At 37.1% G+C, this 18,555-nt stretch overlaps 3 protein-coding genes and 1 non-coding gene across 4 annotated transcripts; 3 read left to right on the top strand and 1 right to left on the bottom strand.

Moving 5' to 3' along the window:
- Positions 1-5,531: 5,531 nt before the first annotated feature.
- LOC113783267 lies at positions 5,532-7,826 on the bottom strand. The gene is made up of 2 exons (XM_027329355.1): positions 7,543-7,826; positions 5,532-7,461 (listed from the first exon to the last, which is right to left on the bottom strand). The coding sequence occupies exons 1-2, from the start codon at positions 7,824-7,826 to the stop codon at positions 5,532-5,534; spliced, it is 2,214 nt and encodes a 737-aa protein (XP_027185156.1).
- Positions 7,348-7,454, top strand: LOC113748468. Its single transcript, XR_003464326.1, has one exon. It is a non-coding gene; the product is annotated as a small nucleolar RNA R71 (small nucleolar RNA).
- A 5,560-nt stretch (positions 7,827-13,386) lies between the features above and the next one.
- LOC113783266 (receptor kinase-like protein Xa21) lies at positions 13,387-14,943 on the top strand. Its single transcript, XM_027329354.1, has 3 exons — positions 13,387-14,233; positions 14,457-14,511; positions 14,919-14,943. The coding sequence occupies exons 1-3, from the start codon at positions 13,387-13,389 to the stop codon at positions 14,941-14,943; spliced, it is 927 nt and encodes a 308-aa protein (XP_027185155.1).
- Positions 14,944-14,968: 25 nt separating this feature from the next.
- On the top strand, positions 14,969-15,709 carry LOC113783265 (LRR receptor-like serine/threonine-protein kinase EFR). Its single transcript, XM_027329353.1, has one exon. The coding sequence runs from the start codon at positions 14,969-14,971 to the stop codon at positions 15,707-15,709; it is 741 nt and encodes a 246-aa protein (XP_027185154.1).
- Positions 15,710-18,555: the final 2,846 nt, after the last annotated feature.

Raw genomic sequence — 18,555 nt, 5'->3', positions numbered from 1 at the left:
AATTAAGGGGTTTGAATTTCCTGTGTGTTGGGCTGGGTTTGGGTTTCAAAATTGGCTCATTGTGATCATGCATGGAGTTGGGACAACACTAAAAGGGCTACAACTGGTATAATTACATGTAAGACCATGTCTATAAGGTAATCAATATATATATATATCATTGTTGTATTACATGCTACTTATTGTCTGAAAAATTATTATTGTCTAAGATGTTTGTGATACTAATTATAATTTCGTTACTTAAAATTTGATTTTGCAATTAACATATTATATCTTTGGTGAAGTATCACAGTCAGAAGTAAGAAAGGTAAAACATTTTAACTCTGAGCCTTAACCATTTCAAGTCGAAAAGATCAATTGCGCAAAATCATAGAAAAAATTGACTGTCATTTTTCTCTTAGCATTCTGTTGCCATGTTTACTCGCAGCTAAGTCCTTCCATTTCCAATTTTGCATTAAAAAACAGTAGCAATAACCAATCTGTGCTTCTTGCCTTGAGAGTTCACATTGCCAAAGACCCTCCACAAACCTTGGCCAATAACTAGTTTGTTGATTCTTTTGTTTGGGCATTGCTCGGAGTCAAATGTAAACATGACTCTTACCAACAGTTTACAAACACGGGCGTGCAAGAGTAAAAATTGGTAAAAACAATGTCATGTAAAATTTGCTTCTTATTATTGTGTAGCAATAATAAAAATAAAAAAAATACTTTTACTTTGTGACTGATTGCAAAGAAAACTAGAAAAGGTGTCATGTTTGCAGTAAGTTAGCCTCTGAATGTATTATGGAATAATTTCAGAAACCCCCCCTGAAGTTTCTAACTATTTCATTAGCCTCGCTTCAGATTTTAAAAATTCCACTAATCTCCCTTGAGATTTATTATCATGTAACATTTTGATCCAACCAATAATTAAAAAGTGATATTAGGAGAGAGAAGATAATATGAGTAGAAGTCCAGTCCCGTTGCTCGGTAGTATTGATTGTACTGACTTTTTCTTTCGTGATAGCACCAACGTTATTAATCACAAATTCGATTATTCTTCCATTTGTGCGGCTGCTGCGTTATTGATTTTCTAGCTTTTCCTACACGATGAGATGAAGTTCTATATCACAAATTTCTATACAAAGTCATCGTTCAGAATAGGCGAGGAACCATCACCTTAGTTTCTTGCATAATCACCAAGACTTTTAGTATTTGAAGGTGACAAATAACTTTGTCCTTGGAAAGTTTCAGTCATGTGTACCACTTATTGGTTCTTCCTTTTCGTTAGAAATTATGTACTCTTCAAGATTGCTCAACTTCCAAATCATCGATGGGATAAAAAAAAATTATTTTGCAGAGTTGAACTTCATATATTTATAATATTTGGATCAAGATGAAAGTTTCTAAATTTTTTTGCACGGACATAAGGTATAATTTGTAACTAAAGTGTTTAAAATCTTTCCAAATTTCAAAGGGAGAAAAACATGAATTTTGAAGACTTTGGAATGGTGGTTCCTAACCCCCATTTTCGTCCTTGTTCTAGGTTTAACTTTCTTGACTTCTTGAAGTACTAACTAATTCTTTATTATGACTCTTGAACTATAGAAACAACCTTTTTGCCAATGTTTTTCTAAAACAACCTTTGCAAAATATTGAGAACTTGCAGGTTTCCAAATTCATAGAAGATGCTACTTGTATAATTTCCAGACGTATCTCTCATCTATTAATTGCAAAATTAATGTGGACGAGTAGAAGTCATGTCTATTGCTCGGTAGTACCGATGTTACTTGTTTTCTGGTTCCCTACTTTTGTGAACCTCACCAACGTTATTAACCACGAATCCCATCACAAATTTTTTTGTCCAAAGTCGTCGTTCAGAATAGTTGAGGAACAATCAGTTTTGCCTCTCTGGCATAATGACCAAGACTTCGTATTTGCAGGTCACCTCGCTGTATTACAGTATGGAATCTAGGAGGAATTTTGATTATTAGATCAATGTCTTATTAGCGACAAATAAAGTTAATTACTAGAAAACAATGGAATTAAAAATTTTAGAGGAAAAAGAAACAACTTTTAGATTAACAGGTTGTCAGCCTGTGCAATAATAAAACCTGCTCAAATTAAAAGTAATTTCTGTAGATAGCGGTGAGCAGGGTTGAATCCACAGGAACTGCGAGTAATTGTTTCTTTTCAAATTCACAATGACAAGGGGGGTGTTTTTATATCAGGGGTGACAATTTAAGCAATTCAACTAAAAGTAAAATAATAAAAATAAAACAGCCAACTAGAAATTAAATAACAATTTACTAAAATCAAATGAATGATAATTAAGGATCTAGCCAAGAAATAACTTCAGCAATGGTTCACCCAATTGATCATCGATGCACAAGCAATTCCAATTATTTATTAATAAATAGGTTATAACTGCCAAACAAGCGATGACAGTCAACCCCTCCTTACTGTGTCGATGATTAAGGTACGCCCGTTAACCACTACTCTAATTGAGAAATAACCTTAGGTACGCCCGTAAAATTTAATTCCCCAATTGCCTTACATATTAGAGGAGCCCTATTCTAACCAAATAACGCACTACCAGGGTTATTTCATATTAGCCCGCGTATCCCCCTGACACGAATCTAATCGTGCCAGTTGTCACTATTTCAAGGCAATTAAACAATTACGGATTTAATGCCTTAATTGACAATAGATTATCAAGTTAACTAATTATCCGGATCCAAGACAATCAATAAATTAAATAATCATGAACACTGCAATCAAGGGATATGCGAATACCAATAAATAAAAGAAAAAGATAAAATTAAATCAATCTCACAAGTTTAGGCGAACCAAAGCCTCCGTTGCTCCTTGACTAGAGTGGAGAAATTAGTTCATGTTTAATGAGAACAAAACATACGAAACTAAAGCAAAAGCTGCGGCCATCTTCTGTGTTTGGGGGAAAAGCCACGGGAAAATCATTCAATTATACCTAATTGCTCCTGACATCCCAGGAGACAAAAACTACTAAGAAGCCTCCAAGGAAAACATTAAAAACTAAGCTTCAGTAGTGCCCAAAAGAAAAGTCAAAGCTGAAACTACTAAGCAGTCCTGCCATGCGTGAGAAAGAAAAACCAAAGGAACACTAAGCTAATGGAGATAATGATCCCCCGCTACTCAATCCAATTCCTATCTAATGGTCTTCCTTTGTGCGGCGGCTCCCAGGGAAAAGAAGACTTCGGCCAAATGACCAAAAAGGACTTGCGTCTCTTTGTTCCAAAAATGCCCTTGCAAGCCTTCTATTTGAATTCTTTCCCGATGACTGTCAAATTGGCATTGATTGCGGTGTTTTCGATCTACTCCCTGAAATAACTGCAAATTATGAAAAGTGAGTAGAATCCAATAATAAATCCACATCAGGTCAAGTAATAGGGAAAATTAATAATAAAATAAATGATAAAATCGCACCCTATCAATTCTCCCCACACCTAAATCATGCTTGCCCTCAAACATAGGAAAAGTAAACAGACACCAAAATTTGATGATGATGGCTATTGCTCTATCTACTATATTACCAAGATACCAAGGAAAATCATATATCAAGTATCAGTGATCAAAATCCGAGAAACATCACCCTGATTAGTTTCTAAATCACAAACTCCTTCAATTCTAAGTTAACTAATCTAAGAAGAAGGAATGGCGCACAACATTTATCAACAAATGGTCCAACTATTAACCAAAATCTCAACATTAAATTCATAAACCGGCAAGCTGACTTTTATTATACACTAACACAACCTTCAACTTTTTTTCACGTTTTTCTATTTTTCAATTTTTTTTTAATTTTTTTTCAATAGTAACACAAGACTTAGTCTCTGGCCATTGGAGTCTTTTGACGCGAACTCTGACATTTGTCAGATGAAAGAACCCGGTTACTCAGCTTCTATTGTCACGTGACCACGTACTCATAGCAATTACTACTTTTTGACGCGAGAATCGACACTTTTGATAAAAATCCCCGGTTACTCGGTAGTAAAGACTAGCGGAGTACAGTCAACTCTTATTCACAGCTAATAACACAAAAACTCAATACAACACCTCAAAAACAAACAAAGACAGCAACTACTAGCCTCATTTCTTCAAATATGGAGAACTAAAGTTAATATTGGGCCAATTCACATGAAAATGCCAACAACCATTCCCTAAGCCTAGAAAAGTTAACCAAAAATCAAAAGAGTCAAGCAATCACCGATATTCACCAAAGAGATATTCTTGGACTAAATCACATTATCTTGATACACTTTTATTATTAAAAGTCGGCAATAGTGAAATTAGAGACAACAATCCAATATCAAACATTGGCAGTCACATTAGAGCTGATCACTAAAAAGAAAGAAAATAAACGAAAGATAGACAAATAACAAACTAAAAATAAAAGAAAAATATCTAAAAACTAAAACTAGAAAAACTAGCATCCCAACTGATCCCCCCCACACCTAAACGATACATTGCCCTCAATGTAGCAAATAAACATCAAAAGTAGGAGAAAAGGCAATAAAACTCCCCTGAAATCGGGTCAAAGTGGTAGGCGAGGCGGACATGGAGGAGCAAGACCTGCATGGTGCATAAACGCTGCCAAATTCTTCACTGGTCTCCGAGGGAAGAAGTGGGAATGGTGGCAGCGTTGGTTGGGTTTTGTCATGCGAGGTGGTGGTGGTCGTGCGGTTGGTGCTGGCGGCGAGCGCGAGAGAAGAGGGGTGAGGAAAAGGCGGCGTCGACCGCGGGAGAAGTGGGCGGCCATGTGATGGAGCGCCGCGCGCGAGGTGCCGCGCGATGGCAAGGAGGGGAGGAGATGGCGGCGGACAAAGGGTCTTCGGTCGACAGAGAAGAAAAAACAGGGGAGAAAAAAGAAAGAAAAGATGAAGAAAGAAAAGGAAGGGAAGAAAGAAAAAGAAAGAAAGAAAGAAGGAAAAGAAAGAAAAAGAAAAGAGAAAAACAAAGACAAAATAGTTTTTTTTTTCTTTTTTTGTTTTTTTTCATCATTTTTTCATTTTTTAGATTTTTTTTTTGTAAATTCTAATTTTGGAAATCAAAAGTTATAGCTAAATGGAAAGACTTCTTTTTTTCTTTTATTTAATAAATTTTTTTTAAAAAAATTCATTATTTTTTTTAAAAAATTTTTTTTTTCCTTTTTTTGAATTTTATTATTATGAACAAAATTTATTTTCAAAATTTAATATTAGAGAGTAACAGGAAATCGAAAATTGTTTTCGAGTTTTGAATACTTACCTTTCCCGCGAAGGTGACGTGGGCGTGTCAAAAAGGTAAGAACCCTTCTGACCATGAACTCTCTGTACGAAATGACGCGGGCGCGTCAAATCACAGAGACACCTACAAATCATCAAAAATGAGAATTGAAGCCAGAAATCAATCAAACTCAAGGAAAACACCTTTAAACTATCAAACAAAACTGAACAAACAATTAAAAAAAATTGGGTTGCCTCTCAATGAGCGCCTTGCTTTAATGTCTTTGGCTAGACATTGAACATCACTCTTCAATCTGGGTGTAACTCAATTTTCCTTGTAATCGGTGGCCCTCCTCCGGGATCTACATAGCCATTGAGTGCAACCTTCTTCCTTAATTTTCGACTCATTTTCACCTTAGAAATTGCTTTCATCCCGTTATACTCGTTCGCAACAACTCTGAATTTATCCCTACAAGCAAACTCAGAAAATTCTTGCACAGGGGGATTAATAGCATGAATAGCAAATACAGAGGGAGAGTTAACAGGATGTTCCATTGTATCAAAAAAATTAAAATGGACCATTTCTCCGTCAAATTCCATGGACAAGGTGCCCTTATGAACATCAATTTTTGTCTGGGCTGTGCTTAAAAAGGGTCTCCCTAATAGCAAAGGTGAAGGGTCGGGAGAATGGTCATCATCCATGTCAAGTACATAAAAGTCAGCCGGGAATACTAATTCATTAACTTTAACCAGCACATCCTCGACCAACCCATCAGGGTATGCATTTGTTCGATCAGCTAATTGGGTTATTATCTCAGTTTCTTTTAATGGACCAAGGTTCAGAGAAGCATACATAGATTTAGGCATTACGTTGATCGATACTCCTAAGTCCAGCAGTATATTCCTAATTAAAGTGTTACCTATCATACATGGGACAGTAAACCTACCTGGATCCCCACACTTCGGTGGAAGCTTCCTTTGGAGAACTGCTGACACATTCTCCCCAACAATGATCCTTTCGTTTCCCCTCAGCCGCCTTCGGTTGACACATAGGTCCCTCAGAAATTTTGCATACTTCGGCCCTTGCTTGATTGCGTCTAGCAGGGGGATATTGATTTCTACCTTGCGAAGCACCTCCAGGATCTCTTTTTCCTTATCCTGCTTCTTCGATATCTCCAACCTGCAAGGAAATGGAGGGGGATTAGTTTTAACGTCTATGATCGGGTCAGGGAGTACCACTGGATTTTTGGTGCTTGTATTCTCTGCCTGAAGTTCTTTCTCAATCTTCTCTTCGTCCTTATCCTTTGGAGTCACGAGTTCGGCCCCCTGAATTTCCTTCTCACTCCTTAAACTCATTGCACTTACGTTCTTCAGGTTCAGTTCAGGTTGGGATGGCAATCTTCCATTTACTTGAGACTCCAGACGGTTGATTGATATTGCCATCTGACTTATCTGATTCTGCATCGCTTGTATCTGACCCATCTGACTTCTTATGTTCTGTAGTTCGGAGTCCGTCTTTTGCTGGTGTTGTGCAGAACTAGCCATCAATTGTTTCATCATATCTTCCAAAGATGGACTGGCGCTCGGTGGAGGTGGTGGTGGTCGAAATTGATATTGCTGCTGGTACTCTTGTTGTCTACTTGGCATAAAATTGGACTGCCAATTTCCTCCATAACTGAAGTTGGGATGGTCCCTCCAACCAGGATTGTAGGTGTTCGAATATGGGTCATATTGATTTCTTGGCGCGGGCGCATGACCAGCCATGTTCACTTGCTCCACACTTTCTTCTTGAATAATTGGGCACATGTCTGTTGAATGACCCATACCAGTGCAAATCCCACACACCTTGGCCTGAGATGCGTTCCCTACAACCAGTTGCCTAACAAACGAGGTTAACTCCGTCAACTGCTGTTGGATAGAGGATGTCTCTACCTCATTCACCTTGCGTATCGGGACATCCTCCCTCGTACCAAATTGCGGCGAATTCACCGCCATTCCTTCAATTAGCTCCCACGTTGCTCGAGGGGTCTTGTTCACCAGTGCCCCTCCACTCGCAGCATCAATGATACTCCTGTCTCTGAAGAGTAGCCCCTCGTAAAAATATTGTATAAGTAACTGCTCACTTATTTGGTGTTGGGGGCACTTAATGCACAACTTCTTGAATCGCTCCCAGTACTTATAAAGCAACTCCCCTGGATGCTGCTTGATACCGCAAATTTCTTTCCTTAAACTCGCAGCTCTGGACGCAGGGAAATATTTATCTAAAAAATTTTTCTTCAACTGGTCCCACGTGGTGATACTACCTGGTGATAGGTAGTACAACCAGTCTTTTGCTGAATCCTTCAGGGAGAAGATGAATGTCCTCATTTTTATCTGCTCTTTTGTGATTCTCGGGGGCTTCATACTATTGCACACGACATTAAACTCCTGCAGATGCTTATATGACTCCTCAGCTGATAAACCATGAAAAGAAGGTAAAAGATGAATTAGACCAGATTTTAATTCAAATGGAGTGTTATCACTCAAACTCGGGAAAGTGATGTATAAAGGCTGCTGAGTTAAATCAGGAGCAGTCAACTCCCTTAATGTTTGTACATCAGCCATAGGGATTTCTTCTTGCTCCGAGTCATACACTCGAAAAGCACCAGAAAATTAGAACAAAAATGAATTTAAAAAAAGGGGCAAATAACTGACACCAGTCCCCGGTAACGACACCAAAAATTGACAGGTTGTCAGCCTTTGCAATAATAAAACCTGTTCAAATTAAAAGTAATTTCTGTAGATAGCGGTGAGTAGGGTCGAATCCACAGGGATTGGGAGTAATTGTTTCTTTTCAAATTCACAGTGACAGGGGGGGTGTTTTTATATCAGGGGTGACAATTTAAACAATTCAACTAAAAGTAAAATAATAAAAATAAAACAGCCAACTAGAAATTAAATAACAATTTACTAAAATCAAATGAATGATAATTAAGGATCTAGCCAAGAAACAACTTCAGCAATGGTTCACTCAATTGATCATCGATGCACAAGCAATTCCAATTATTTATTAATAAATAGGTTATAACTGCCAAACAAGCGATGACAGTCAACCCCTCCTTACTGTGTCGGTGATTAAGGTACGCCCGTTAACCACTACTCTCATTGAGAAATAACCTTAGGTACGCCCGTAAGATTTAATTCCCCAATTGCCTTACATATTAGAGGAGCCCTATTCTAACCAAATAACGCACTACCAGGGTTATTTCATATTAGCCCGCGTATCCCCCTGACACGAATCTAATCGTGACAGTTGTCACTATTTCAAGACAATTAAATAATTACGGATTTAATGCCTTAATTGACAATAGATTATCAAGTTAACTAATTATCCGGATCCAAGACAATCAATTAATTAAACAATCATGAACACTGCAATCCAGGGATATGCGAATACCAATAAATAAAAGAAAAAAATAAAATTAAATCAATCTCACAAGTTTAGGCGAACCAAAGCCTCCGTTGCTCATTGACTAGAGTGGAGAAATTAGTTCATGTTTAATGAGAACAAAACATACGAAACTGAAGCAAAAGCTGCGGCCATCTTCTGTGTTTGGGGGAAAAGCCACGGGAAAATCATTCAATTATACCTAATTGCTCCTGACATCCCAGGAGACAAAAACTACTAAGAAGCCTCCAAGGAAAACATTAAAAACTAAGCTTCAGTAGTGCCCAAAAGAAAAGTCAAAGCTGAAACTACTAAGCAGTCCTGCCATGCGTGAGAAAGAAAAACCAAAGGAACACTAAGCTAATGGAGATAATGATCCCCCGCTACTCAATCCAATTCCTATCTAATGGTCTTCCTTTGTGCGGCGGCTCCCAGGGAAAAGAAGACTTCGGCCAAATGACCAAAAAGGGCTTGCGTCTTTTTGTTTCAAAAATGCCCCTGCAAGCCTTCTATTTGAATTCTTTCCCGATGATTGTCAAATTGGCATTGATTGTGGTGTTTTCGATCTACTCCCTGAAATAACTGCAAATTATGAAAAGTGAGTAGAATCCAATAATAAATCCACATCAGGTCAAGTAATAGGGAAAATTAATAATAAAATAAATGATAAAATCGCACCCTATCAATTCTCCCCACACCTAAATCATGCTTGCCCTCAAACATAGGAAAAGTAAACAGACACCAAAATTTGATGATGATGGCTATTGCTCTATCTACTATATTACCAAGATACCAGTCAAAGTTTACTGCTAGTAATATATATAAACTATGTGATTGGTTGGTTTATATTTTCCTAACAGGTTACATTAACTACATCTATCGCAAGTGCATTGCAATATCTTCATTACAAGTATTCAACACTAGTAATTCATCTGAAGCCAAGTAATACCATATATTCATATTAGATCAATATATGATTAACCATATAAGTGATTTTGGTCTTACAAAGTTGTTGGTTGAGGACAACAACATTATACATACCAGAACTGATGGGCCCAAAATTGATAAACGAACATAAACTCACAGAAACAATCACAAGAAATCGATATACGGGAAATTTTCTATTACTCAAACGAGGCTGCAGCTACAGTACATCATCACACCCAAAACAAACGAGCAGAGGCTGTATGCGGCTGACAGCTACTAACACATCTACTAACACCACTAGTTTAGGACTAATCCCATAATGACCACAACTCACTTTACTAACCAATCTCCTAATGACACGTGGCCCCAACTGACACATAAGGCTTGGTTTAATTATTTTCTAACAAAAACACCAACAGCACTTAGCTATCTAGCACCGGGTGAAGAATTCTTTTCCGCGCCTATATTACCTCTTTCCCAGTGGTAAAATTTTAGTCAATTTAAGAGCACAATATGAGTGTATGTGTTTCTTGCATTAGTATTTCACAAAATGCGATTTCTATAGTTTTAAAATTATGATCATGGAAGTCTTTACCAAAAAAAAAAAAAAACCCCCCAATAATAACTAGCACCGACAAAATCCCTTTTAGCTTCTTGAAGTACTAACTAATTATTTATTTATGACTCTTGAGCTATAGAAGCAGCCTTTGTCCAATATTTTTGTAAAACAACATGGTTAATTAGGCAAATTCTCTGCGTAGAAGAAGTATCTGTAAATATAGAGTTAATTGGTGCAAGTACCGTAAGACAATAACATTACATGAAAAAGTGTATCGAGCAAAAGCTGTCTTTTGCTTTTAGTTTTGTCAACAAAATATGAAAAACTTTTCGCAACCAAATTTAACTGTTAACTGTTAACTGCACCACATGTAATGCTATGAAAGTGCAAAATATATATATGTGTTAGACCCGTTCCAAAAAGGCTTGAGTTTGGCCGCCAAAGTGGAGCAAACCTCTGTTCATTTATTCCTTTCGAGTTTCAAAGCCAACATCCAACATCATAATCAGAAGTATACTACTTGTTTGTTCAAAGAGACAAACTTTACTGTCACATAAGAAAATAGGAGTAAACTACCAAGAACTTGCAGACATTCCGTTATTTACGTAACGTCACTACTTCATAGTATGCCCACTTCCATTTGTATAATTTCCAGACATATCTCTCATTTATTTATTACAAATTAATGTGGATGAGTAGAAGTCATGTGTATGGTTGGGCAGTACTGATGGTTCTTGCATATGTGGGGCTAAAGCTATACAGAATCACAAATTTTCTGGCCAAAGTCATGTCGTTCAAAGTTTTGTGAGGAACATTTATTTATATAGTTTTTCATAATGCCCAAGTCTTTAGTAATTGAAGGTCAACTCACCGGAGTCCAGGCATGGAATCTTGGAGGTGTTGCCTTCCCACGCACTCATTTCCTTGTTCAAAGCATCCGCAATGAACAATGAACATCATCAAATGCAGTTTCGTCAACGCAATAGTTTTGGTTCAGTTTAGTTTTTACATTTAATTCCTAGTTGTTAAACTTAATTTGTTTATTTAAGAGTATGAAATATTTGGTTTGGAGGTTCCAATACAAATGCTTAATTCGTTTGCCACCGGAAAATATTACTTGAAGAAACAATATTCCCAAAACTTATCCCAAATAATATTTCGCTTGCATCATAAACACATTTTCCAACCCACCTTCTTATATTCCCAACCACCTTTTTATCTCACATACATCACATCACAAAAAGTGCTACAGTAATTATTCCAAATAATATTTCAAATAATACCCTATCCAAACAAACAAACGTGAGAGCGCGATTTATTGTCATTTTCTTCTCTGTTAATCATCATAAATAGTAATGTTTGCCTAACATAACTTTTTAGATTATTATACTTTTGTACTCAGTATATTGACATGTGTGAAGCAAAAGTACCACTAAATGAAGTGTATTTAAAAAAAAAAAAGTGGTTTTATATTAGTGTGTTGTGTGTTTAAATATTCACAGAATCCATTAACGACTCTAGGAATTTTTTTTTCTTTTTTCTTTATTTTGCTGCAAGAGAAATGAAACTAAACGAGGCATAACCAGAGCAATGAATTGAGCCCAACCCATACCAAGAGAAACAAAAATAATAAAGGAAGCCTACTCTAATAGATGAGGAAAATAAAAGTAAATTTTTTTGAAACATTTCTCCATGGGAATTCATTTCCATTTTTCTCAGTGAATTCTTGAAACCAAACAGGGCCTGAATTTTAATATTAAATCCTTCGCCAATATTATTGCTCTATAGTCCGTATGAGATATCACTTCTTGGAAGTGCAATGGCAGAGTTACATGTTGCAATAGCATCTTATGCACTCATAATAATGCTACGTTAATATTTTAATTAATTTGAAATGAACAGACTTAGAACTATAGGTGACAAATAAACCTATTTAATTAAATTTACCCATACCTGTTCATGAATAGATAGGTATGGGTATCTTAAATTTTTGTAAATGGGTATAAATGGGTTACCCCATAATATCCATTTAATAAATAGGTATTATTGGGTAACCCATCAAATCCAATTAACCCATTTAGAATTGTTTTCTCCCAAACCTCCTCTCTTCGCCCACCTATTTTTTTTACAAATTTTTCATTTTATCATGATATTAACTACTTTTGTTTCATTATTATTATTATTATTATTTGTTAGTTTTATCTTATCATTTTATTTTCTCTTAATTTGTTAACTTGCTCATTTTCAGTATTACCAATTTATGACAAGTTTTAGGCTCTTTTCCTACCTTTTCAAAATGAAATTTTAAATTTACACACGAAAAAATGCTAGAGGGTCAAAATTTTTGGATTAAGTTTTTATATTAGCTTTTATAGTACTTAGTTCAAATTTTAATATTCTTATTGTTCAATTATTAAATAGTATGTAATTTTACAACATAGAGTATGGATGGGAAAAAATTAGTAATTAGGCTCATTATGTAATTTTACAACATAGAGTATGGATGGGAAAAAATTAGTAATTAGGCTCATTAAACATTATAAGTAAATATATAAAACTAATGATGGATGCAAAGGGTGGTATAATTTGATAATTTAGTTTGCAAAATGAATTTAAATGAGTTTACAAAAAGTTAAAATAAATGGGTTATAAATGGGTAATTGGGTTATCCAATTCATTTTTTGATTTACCCATTTATACCCATTTAATTAGATGGGTATAAATGGGTTGACTCACTTATATCCATTACCCATTTTACCCAACCCAAATCCCTCCAAATCACCCATTTTGGCACCTTTACTTAGAACCTACAATATAAAAGCCTTTTTTAATTAAGAATTTTTAGCTGATAACAAGATTTGGAATTAACACAAAAGTGTGGCAAAAAAAAAAGAACAAATAAAAATTTAAGGGATTAAATAACGAATTTCCCATTTTTGCTTTCTCGTTCGCTTCCCTCTCTTTTTGGGCTATGGCACGCCAAAGTCGATTCTCTCCCATGGAAACTAAATAAATTCTACCCTTTACATAAAGCAAATGGTGACGTGGATGTATCGTCATAACTTGAGTGTAAAATTCCCTAGAATAGAAGTCAAAAGAATTGTAAGCAGCATCACAATTACATCACTGGTCAATGTCGTCAATTGGAACTTAATCTGAAAACAGAAATCAAATTAACAAACATTAGCCATAATATTACTGAGACCGCTATATAATGCGACTCCTCACCCATCATATAGCAATCATTAGCCATGGAGAAATTTCACAACCTTTTCCCACTTGGACTACTTGTGTTGCTATGCTTTCTTTCAGCTTCCTTAGCCATGTTCCCGACCAATATTACCACTGATCAGTCATCTCTTCTTGCCTTGAGAGCTCACATTGCGGTTGACCCTCTACAAATCTTGGCCAAAAACTGGTCAGTTGGCTCTTCGGTCTGCGATTGGATTGGAGTCTCTTGTGGCTCTCGTCATCATAGAGTGACTGCCCTGAATATTTCAAGCATGGGCCTTACTGGCATCATCCCTCCACAACTAGGAAATCTATCATTTCTTGTTTCTCTTGACATGAGTGCGAACAACTTCCATGGAGAACTACCACATGAGTTTGTCGGATTGCGCCGATTGAAACTCCTTAATTTGAGCGTCAACAATCTCGAAGGAGAGTTCCCCCACTGGATTGGTTCATTTCCTCAACTTCGTCGCCTGTCTCTTAGAAATAATAGTTTCACTGGTCTTATCCCATCTTCCATCTCTAACTTGTCAAAGCTAGAGATCATAAATCTTAATAACAACCATCTACAAGGAAACATTCCCACGGGGATTTTCAATATCTCCTCGCTGCAAATCATTGTCCTTGCAAATAATAGCCTATCCGGAGTTCTTCCAAGTGACATGTGTTACCATCTTCCTGGACTGATTAGACTTTCCCTATCATTTAACAAGTTATATGGTCAATTACCATCAAGTAATTTAGCTCAATGTTCAGAACTTCGGGTGCTGTCTTTGTCTTTCAACGAATTTGGAGGTTCCATACCAAAAGAAATTGGAGCGCTGAAGAAGCTTGAGGAGCTATTCTTGGGTAGCAACTATTTAGAAGGTAAGACCCTTGCTAATTAATTCTTTCACCATGTATGGACAAAGCCAAATAGCACATGTCTTGCACAATTTTTACTCTATCTTTCCAGATTCCAACTCAAACGGCAAAAGATAAAAGAAAAATTTAGATCTGAAGATTGTTTTCTGCCGAATGAATTCTCAAAATGCTGCCTCAAGGAAAGAATTGTTACCAAAGATTTTCAGAATTTTTGGTTCCTTTACAGCTAGGAAAAGACAAGGGATATATGCAGTAGATAAGAATATGGTCCTGATGGACAAGTTAATGGCGAAAACATATTCATATTTTCTTAGGGCTCTACATAATAGCAAAAAAAATTTTGAAAATAAAGTTAATTTTCACATGCATTTACTTTAAAATGTGTTTTTGAATCCAAAACGAGCCAATTTCAATATGTTGAGATGTGCCGGGATGTGGCCAATTTCCCGCTTTTGGCCCATTAATTTTCTCATTCACTTTTCTTCAAAATGTCCATCAAAGATCTCAACTTCTTGATATTTAATCCATTTCATTTTTGTAGGTCAAATTCCAAAAGAGATTGGTAATTCAACTATGATTAAAATACAAAGTTTTGGATTGAACAACTTAACAGGTATGACAATTTTCTCAATGGCAGAAATTAGAGACTTATATGGTTTAATATATGTGGTCAATATTATTCTGGCAGGTATAATACCATGAGAGATTGGTAACTGGTACTTTCTCCAACAACTCGACATGGAATTCAATAGCTTTACTGGTTCCATACCAATAGAGATCTTCAATCTCTCAAAGTTGAGTACTATGTCAGTTCAACAAAATCAACTTTCAGGCAATCTTCCATCCACATTCGGTTATAGGCTTCCCAATTTAGAATACCTTTATCTCGAGAGTAATCACCTTTCTGGAGCATTACCTAGTTCAATCTCAAATTCTTGTAATCTCCGTGTCATAGAAATTGCTGTTAACCAATTCACGGGTCCAATTCCTACTTCCCTGGGGGACCTAAGTCACCTAGAACGTTTGAATCTACTTGGCAACAAATTAACGGGTGACTCCACATCTCCAGAGTTGAGCTTCATCACTTCATTGACAAAATGCCAATATTTGTCAATATTGGACTTGGGTGACAATCCATTGCATGGGATCATTCCGGACTCACACAGTAATCTTTCAACTTCCCTTGAAAAACTAACTGCACCGAATTGTAAAATAAAAGGCAGCATTCCTGATGGAATTGGAAACTTGAGAAGTTTGATCCTATTAGATCTATCAAACAATGACTTAACTGGGTCATTGCCAGCTACAATAAAAGATTTGCAAAAGCTTCAATACATGGATCTCAGTATGAACAAACTAATTAGCAGAGTCCCCCTGCATTTGCTCTGTGCTCTCCACAGATTGGATACAATGAACCTTGGGCAAAATCAATTTATGGCCTCAATTCCAAAGTGCCTTCGGAAATCTTACATCCCTTAGGCATCTCAAGCTAAGTCACAACAGACTATATTCTGCTCCACCTGAGGAAATATGGAACCAAAAAGATCTCTTGGAGCTTGACCTCTCATCAAATCTACTGAGTAGATCTTTGCCGTATGCTATTACGAATATGAAAATGGCAAATTGGGTTGATTTGTCAGCCAATCAGTTCTCAGGTGGCATTCCTGACTCAATTGGAGATATGCAGAACCTGCAAGATCTTTCTTTAGCACACAACAGATTGCAAGGATCAATCCCAGAATTGATTGGCAAGATGTTAAGCTTGGAGTCATTGGATCTGTTGAGCCGCAATCCTTGACTGTGGCAGAATTGTTTTCATCCCACATCGGAGGAAAGCTAAGGATGCTTTCCATTTTGTGCCTATAAATATAGGTCTCATATGTTGAAGTTAATTGCACCACTCAAAGAGAGTTATATGGGCTATTAGTTTCTTGAGTCATCTAGCCCATTTAGTCAAATATTTTAGGCTCTCTTATTTTGAGTTTAGGAATATTTTCTAAACTCTTTTGTAAGTGCCTATTGGCCTAGGAACCACTTTCCTACGGCTTTTGTATTTCTTCTTCATAGTAGAAATATTGCTCCTCCCTCGCCCGTGGACGTAGGTCAATTTGACCGAACCACGTAAATCTTCTGTGTCTTTTATTTGCTTTGTTATCCGTCTTTATATGGTCGGTTTTACCGCCTAATTATTATATGGCTGGTATCTACCGCCTATCTATTATATGGTCGGTTATACCGCCTACTTTGTGCTAACTTGAGTTTGTCTATTTCCTGGCCCGGTCCTAACAAACTGGTATCAGAGCTGGTTGTTATATTTTGCAAGACAGGTTCATCTGGTGGGGCCCGTTCATCTGGTGGGGTCCGTCCATCCTGTGGGGCCCACTCATCCTGTGGGGTCCGTTCATCCGTGGGGTCCGCTCACCTTGTGGGGTCCGTTCATCCCGTGGGGCCCGCTTATCTCGTGGGGTCCGCTCACCCTGTGGGGCCCGCTCACGAGACTTGCATATTTGTTTGGCCAGTTTTTTGAGACAAACTTCACGTTACAGATTTTGTGGCAACAATGACGATAACAAAGACGGTTGTCGAGAAATTCGACAGGAATGTCAACTTCGGAATGTGGCAGCTCAAGATGGAGGCCATTCTTGTTCAAGACGGAGTTGACTTGGCAATTCAAGGAATTGAGAAAAAGCCAGAAGATGTGAAGGATGCGGATTTCGCCGATATGGATAAGAAGGCCAGATCCAGCATAATCTAAATCTCTCCGATGAGGTATTGCGTGAGGTAGCAACGGAGACTTCGGCCAAGGCTATGTGGGATAAATTGAAAGCCTTGTATATGAAGAAGACAGTCGAGAATCGGCTATATTTGAAGCAGAGTTTGTACATGCTTCGGATGTCTGAAGGTACATCTATACTCTCCCATCTTGATAAATTTGATTCCATTATTATGGATTTGGAGAATATAGATTCGAAAATTGATGATGAAGATCAGGCCCTATTACTTTTGTGTTCCCTTCCCCAATCTTTTAAGCATTTCCGCGATACTATGATTTATGGAAAGGAAACAATTTCGTATCGGGAAATTAAATCTGCATTAAAATCTAAAGAGCAGATAGATAGGGACATTACTGGGGAAACTAGTGGGAGTCAAGCCGATGGCTTGTTTGTTCGGGGTAGATCTGAAAAGAGAAACACAGAAAATAGAAGTAGATCCAAGTCCAGACATAAAAATGTGGTGTGCAATTATTGTAAAAAGAAGGGCCATGTTATCTCTGATTGCTTTAAATTGAAAAATAAAGAAAAGCAAAAAGGGAAATTTGTTGAGAAAAATACTGAATCCGCTGAAGCTAGTATAGCAGCTGATGAGAATGATGGAACTATTTTCTGTGCAACGGAAAATAATTTTAGGTCTAACAATGAGTGGATTTTAGATTCGGGTTGTTCGTATCATATGTGTCCTAATAGGGACTGGTTTTCAACATATGAATCAACTGACGGTGGAGTTGTCTTAATGGGCAACAACGCTGTTTGTAAAGTTGTTGGCAAAGGCACAATCCGGATTAAAATGTACGATGGTATTGTGAGGACGCTCACAAATGTTAGACATGTTCCAGATTTGAAGAAGAATCTCATCTCTTTGGGCACTCTTGAGTCTATTGGGTGCAGGTATTCAGGCGGAGATGGAGTTCTCAAAATCACTCGAGGAGCTCTTGTTGTTATGAAGGCACACAGATCTGGTACTTTATATATTTTGCAGGGATCTACTGTTACAGGTGCTGCTGCTGTTTCAACATCATCTTTGTCAGATACAGACATCACCAAATTATGGCATATGCGTTTGGGGCACATGAGCGAAAAAGGCTTGGGCATACTGAGCAAAAGAGGACTTCTCTGTGGACAAAGTACCGGGCCATTGGAATTCTGTGAACATTGTATTTTTGGAAAGCAGAAAAGAGTCAGCTTCAGTTCACCTGCAATTCACAAGACAAAAGGTACTCTTGATTACATTCATTCAGATCTATGGGGTCCTTCTCGTGCTCCTTCTAAAGGTGGTGCCAGGTACATGTTGACTTTCATTGATGATTATTCAAGGAAAGTTTGGGTCTATTTTCTTAAGCATAAAAATGATGTTTTCCTAACTTTCAAACAATGGAAAGTTTTGATTGAGAAACAAACAGGAAAACATGTTAAGCGGTTGAGAACAGATAATGGCATGGAATTTTGTGGAGGTGAATTTGATAATTTTTGCAAAAATGAAGGAATTGTTCGGCATCACACCGTCAGGATGACGCCTCAACAAAATGGTGTGGCCGAAAGTATGAACAG

The sequence above is a fragment of the Coffea eugenioides genome, chromosome 9, assembly GCF_003713205.1.
Source record: "Coffea eugenioides isolate CCC68of chromosome 9, Ceug_1.0, whole genome shotgun sequence".
NCBI lineage: Eukaryota > Viridiplantae > Streptophyta > Magnoliopsida > Gentianales > Rubiaceae > Coffea > Coffea eugenioides.
The sequence above is the reverse complement of the archived record's forward strand: the minus strand, read 5'-3'. Positions and strand labels throughout refer to the sequence as shown.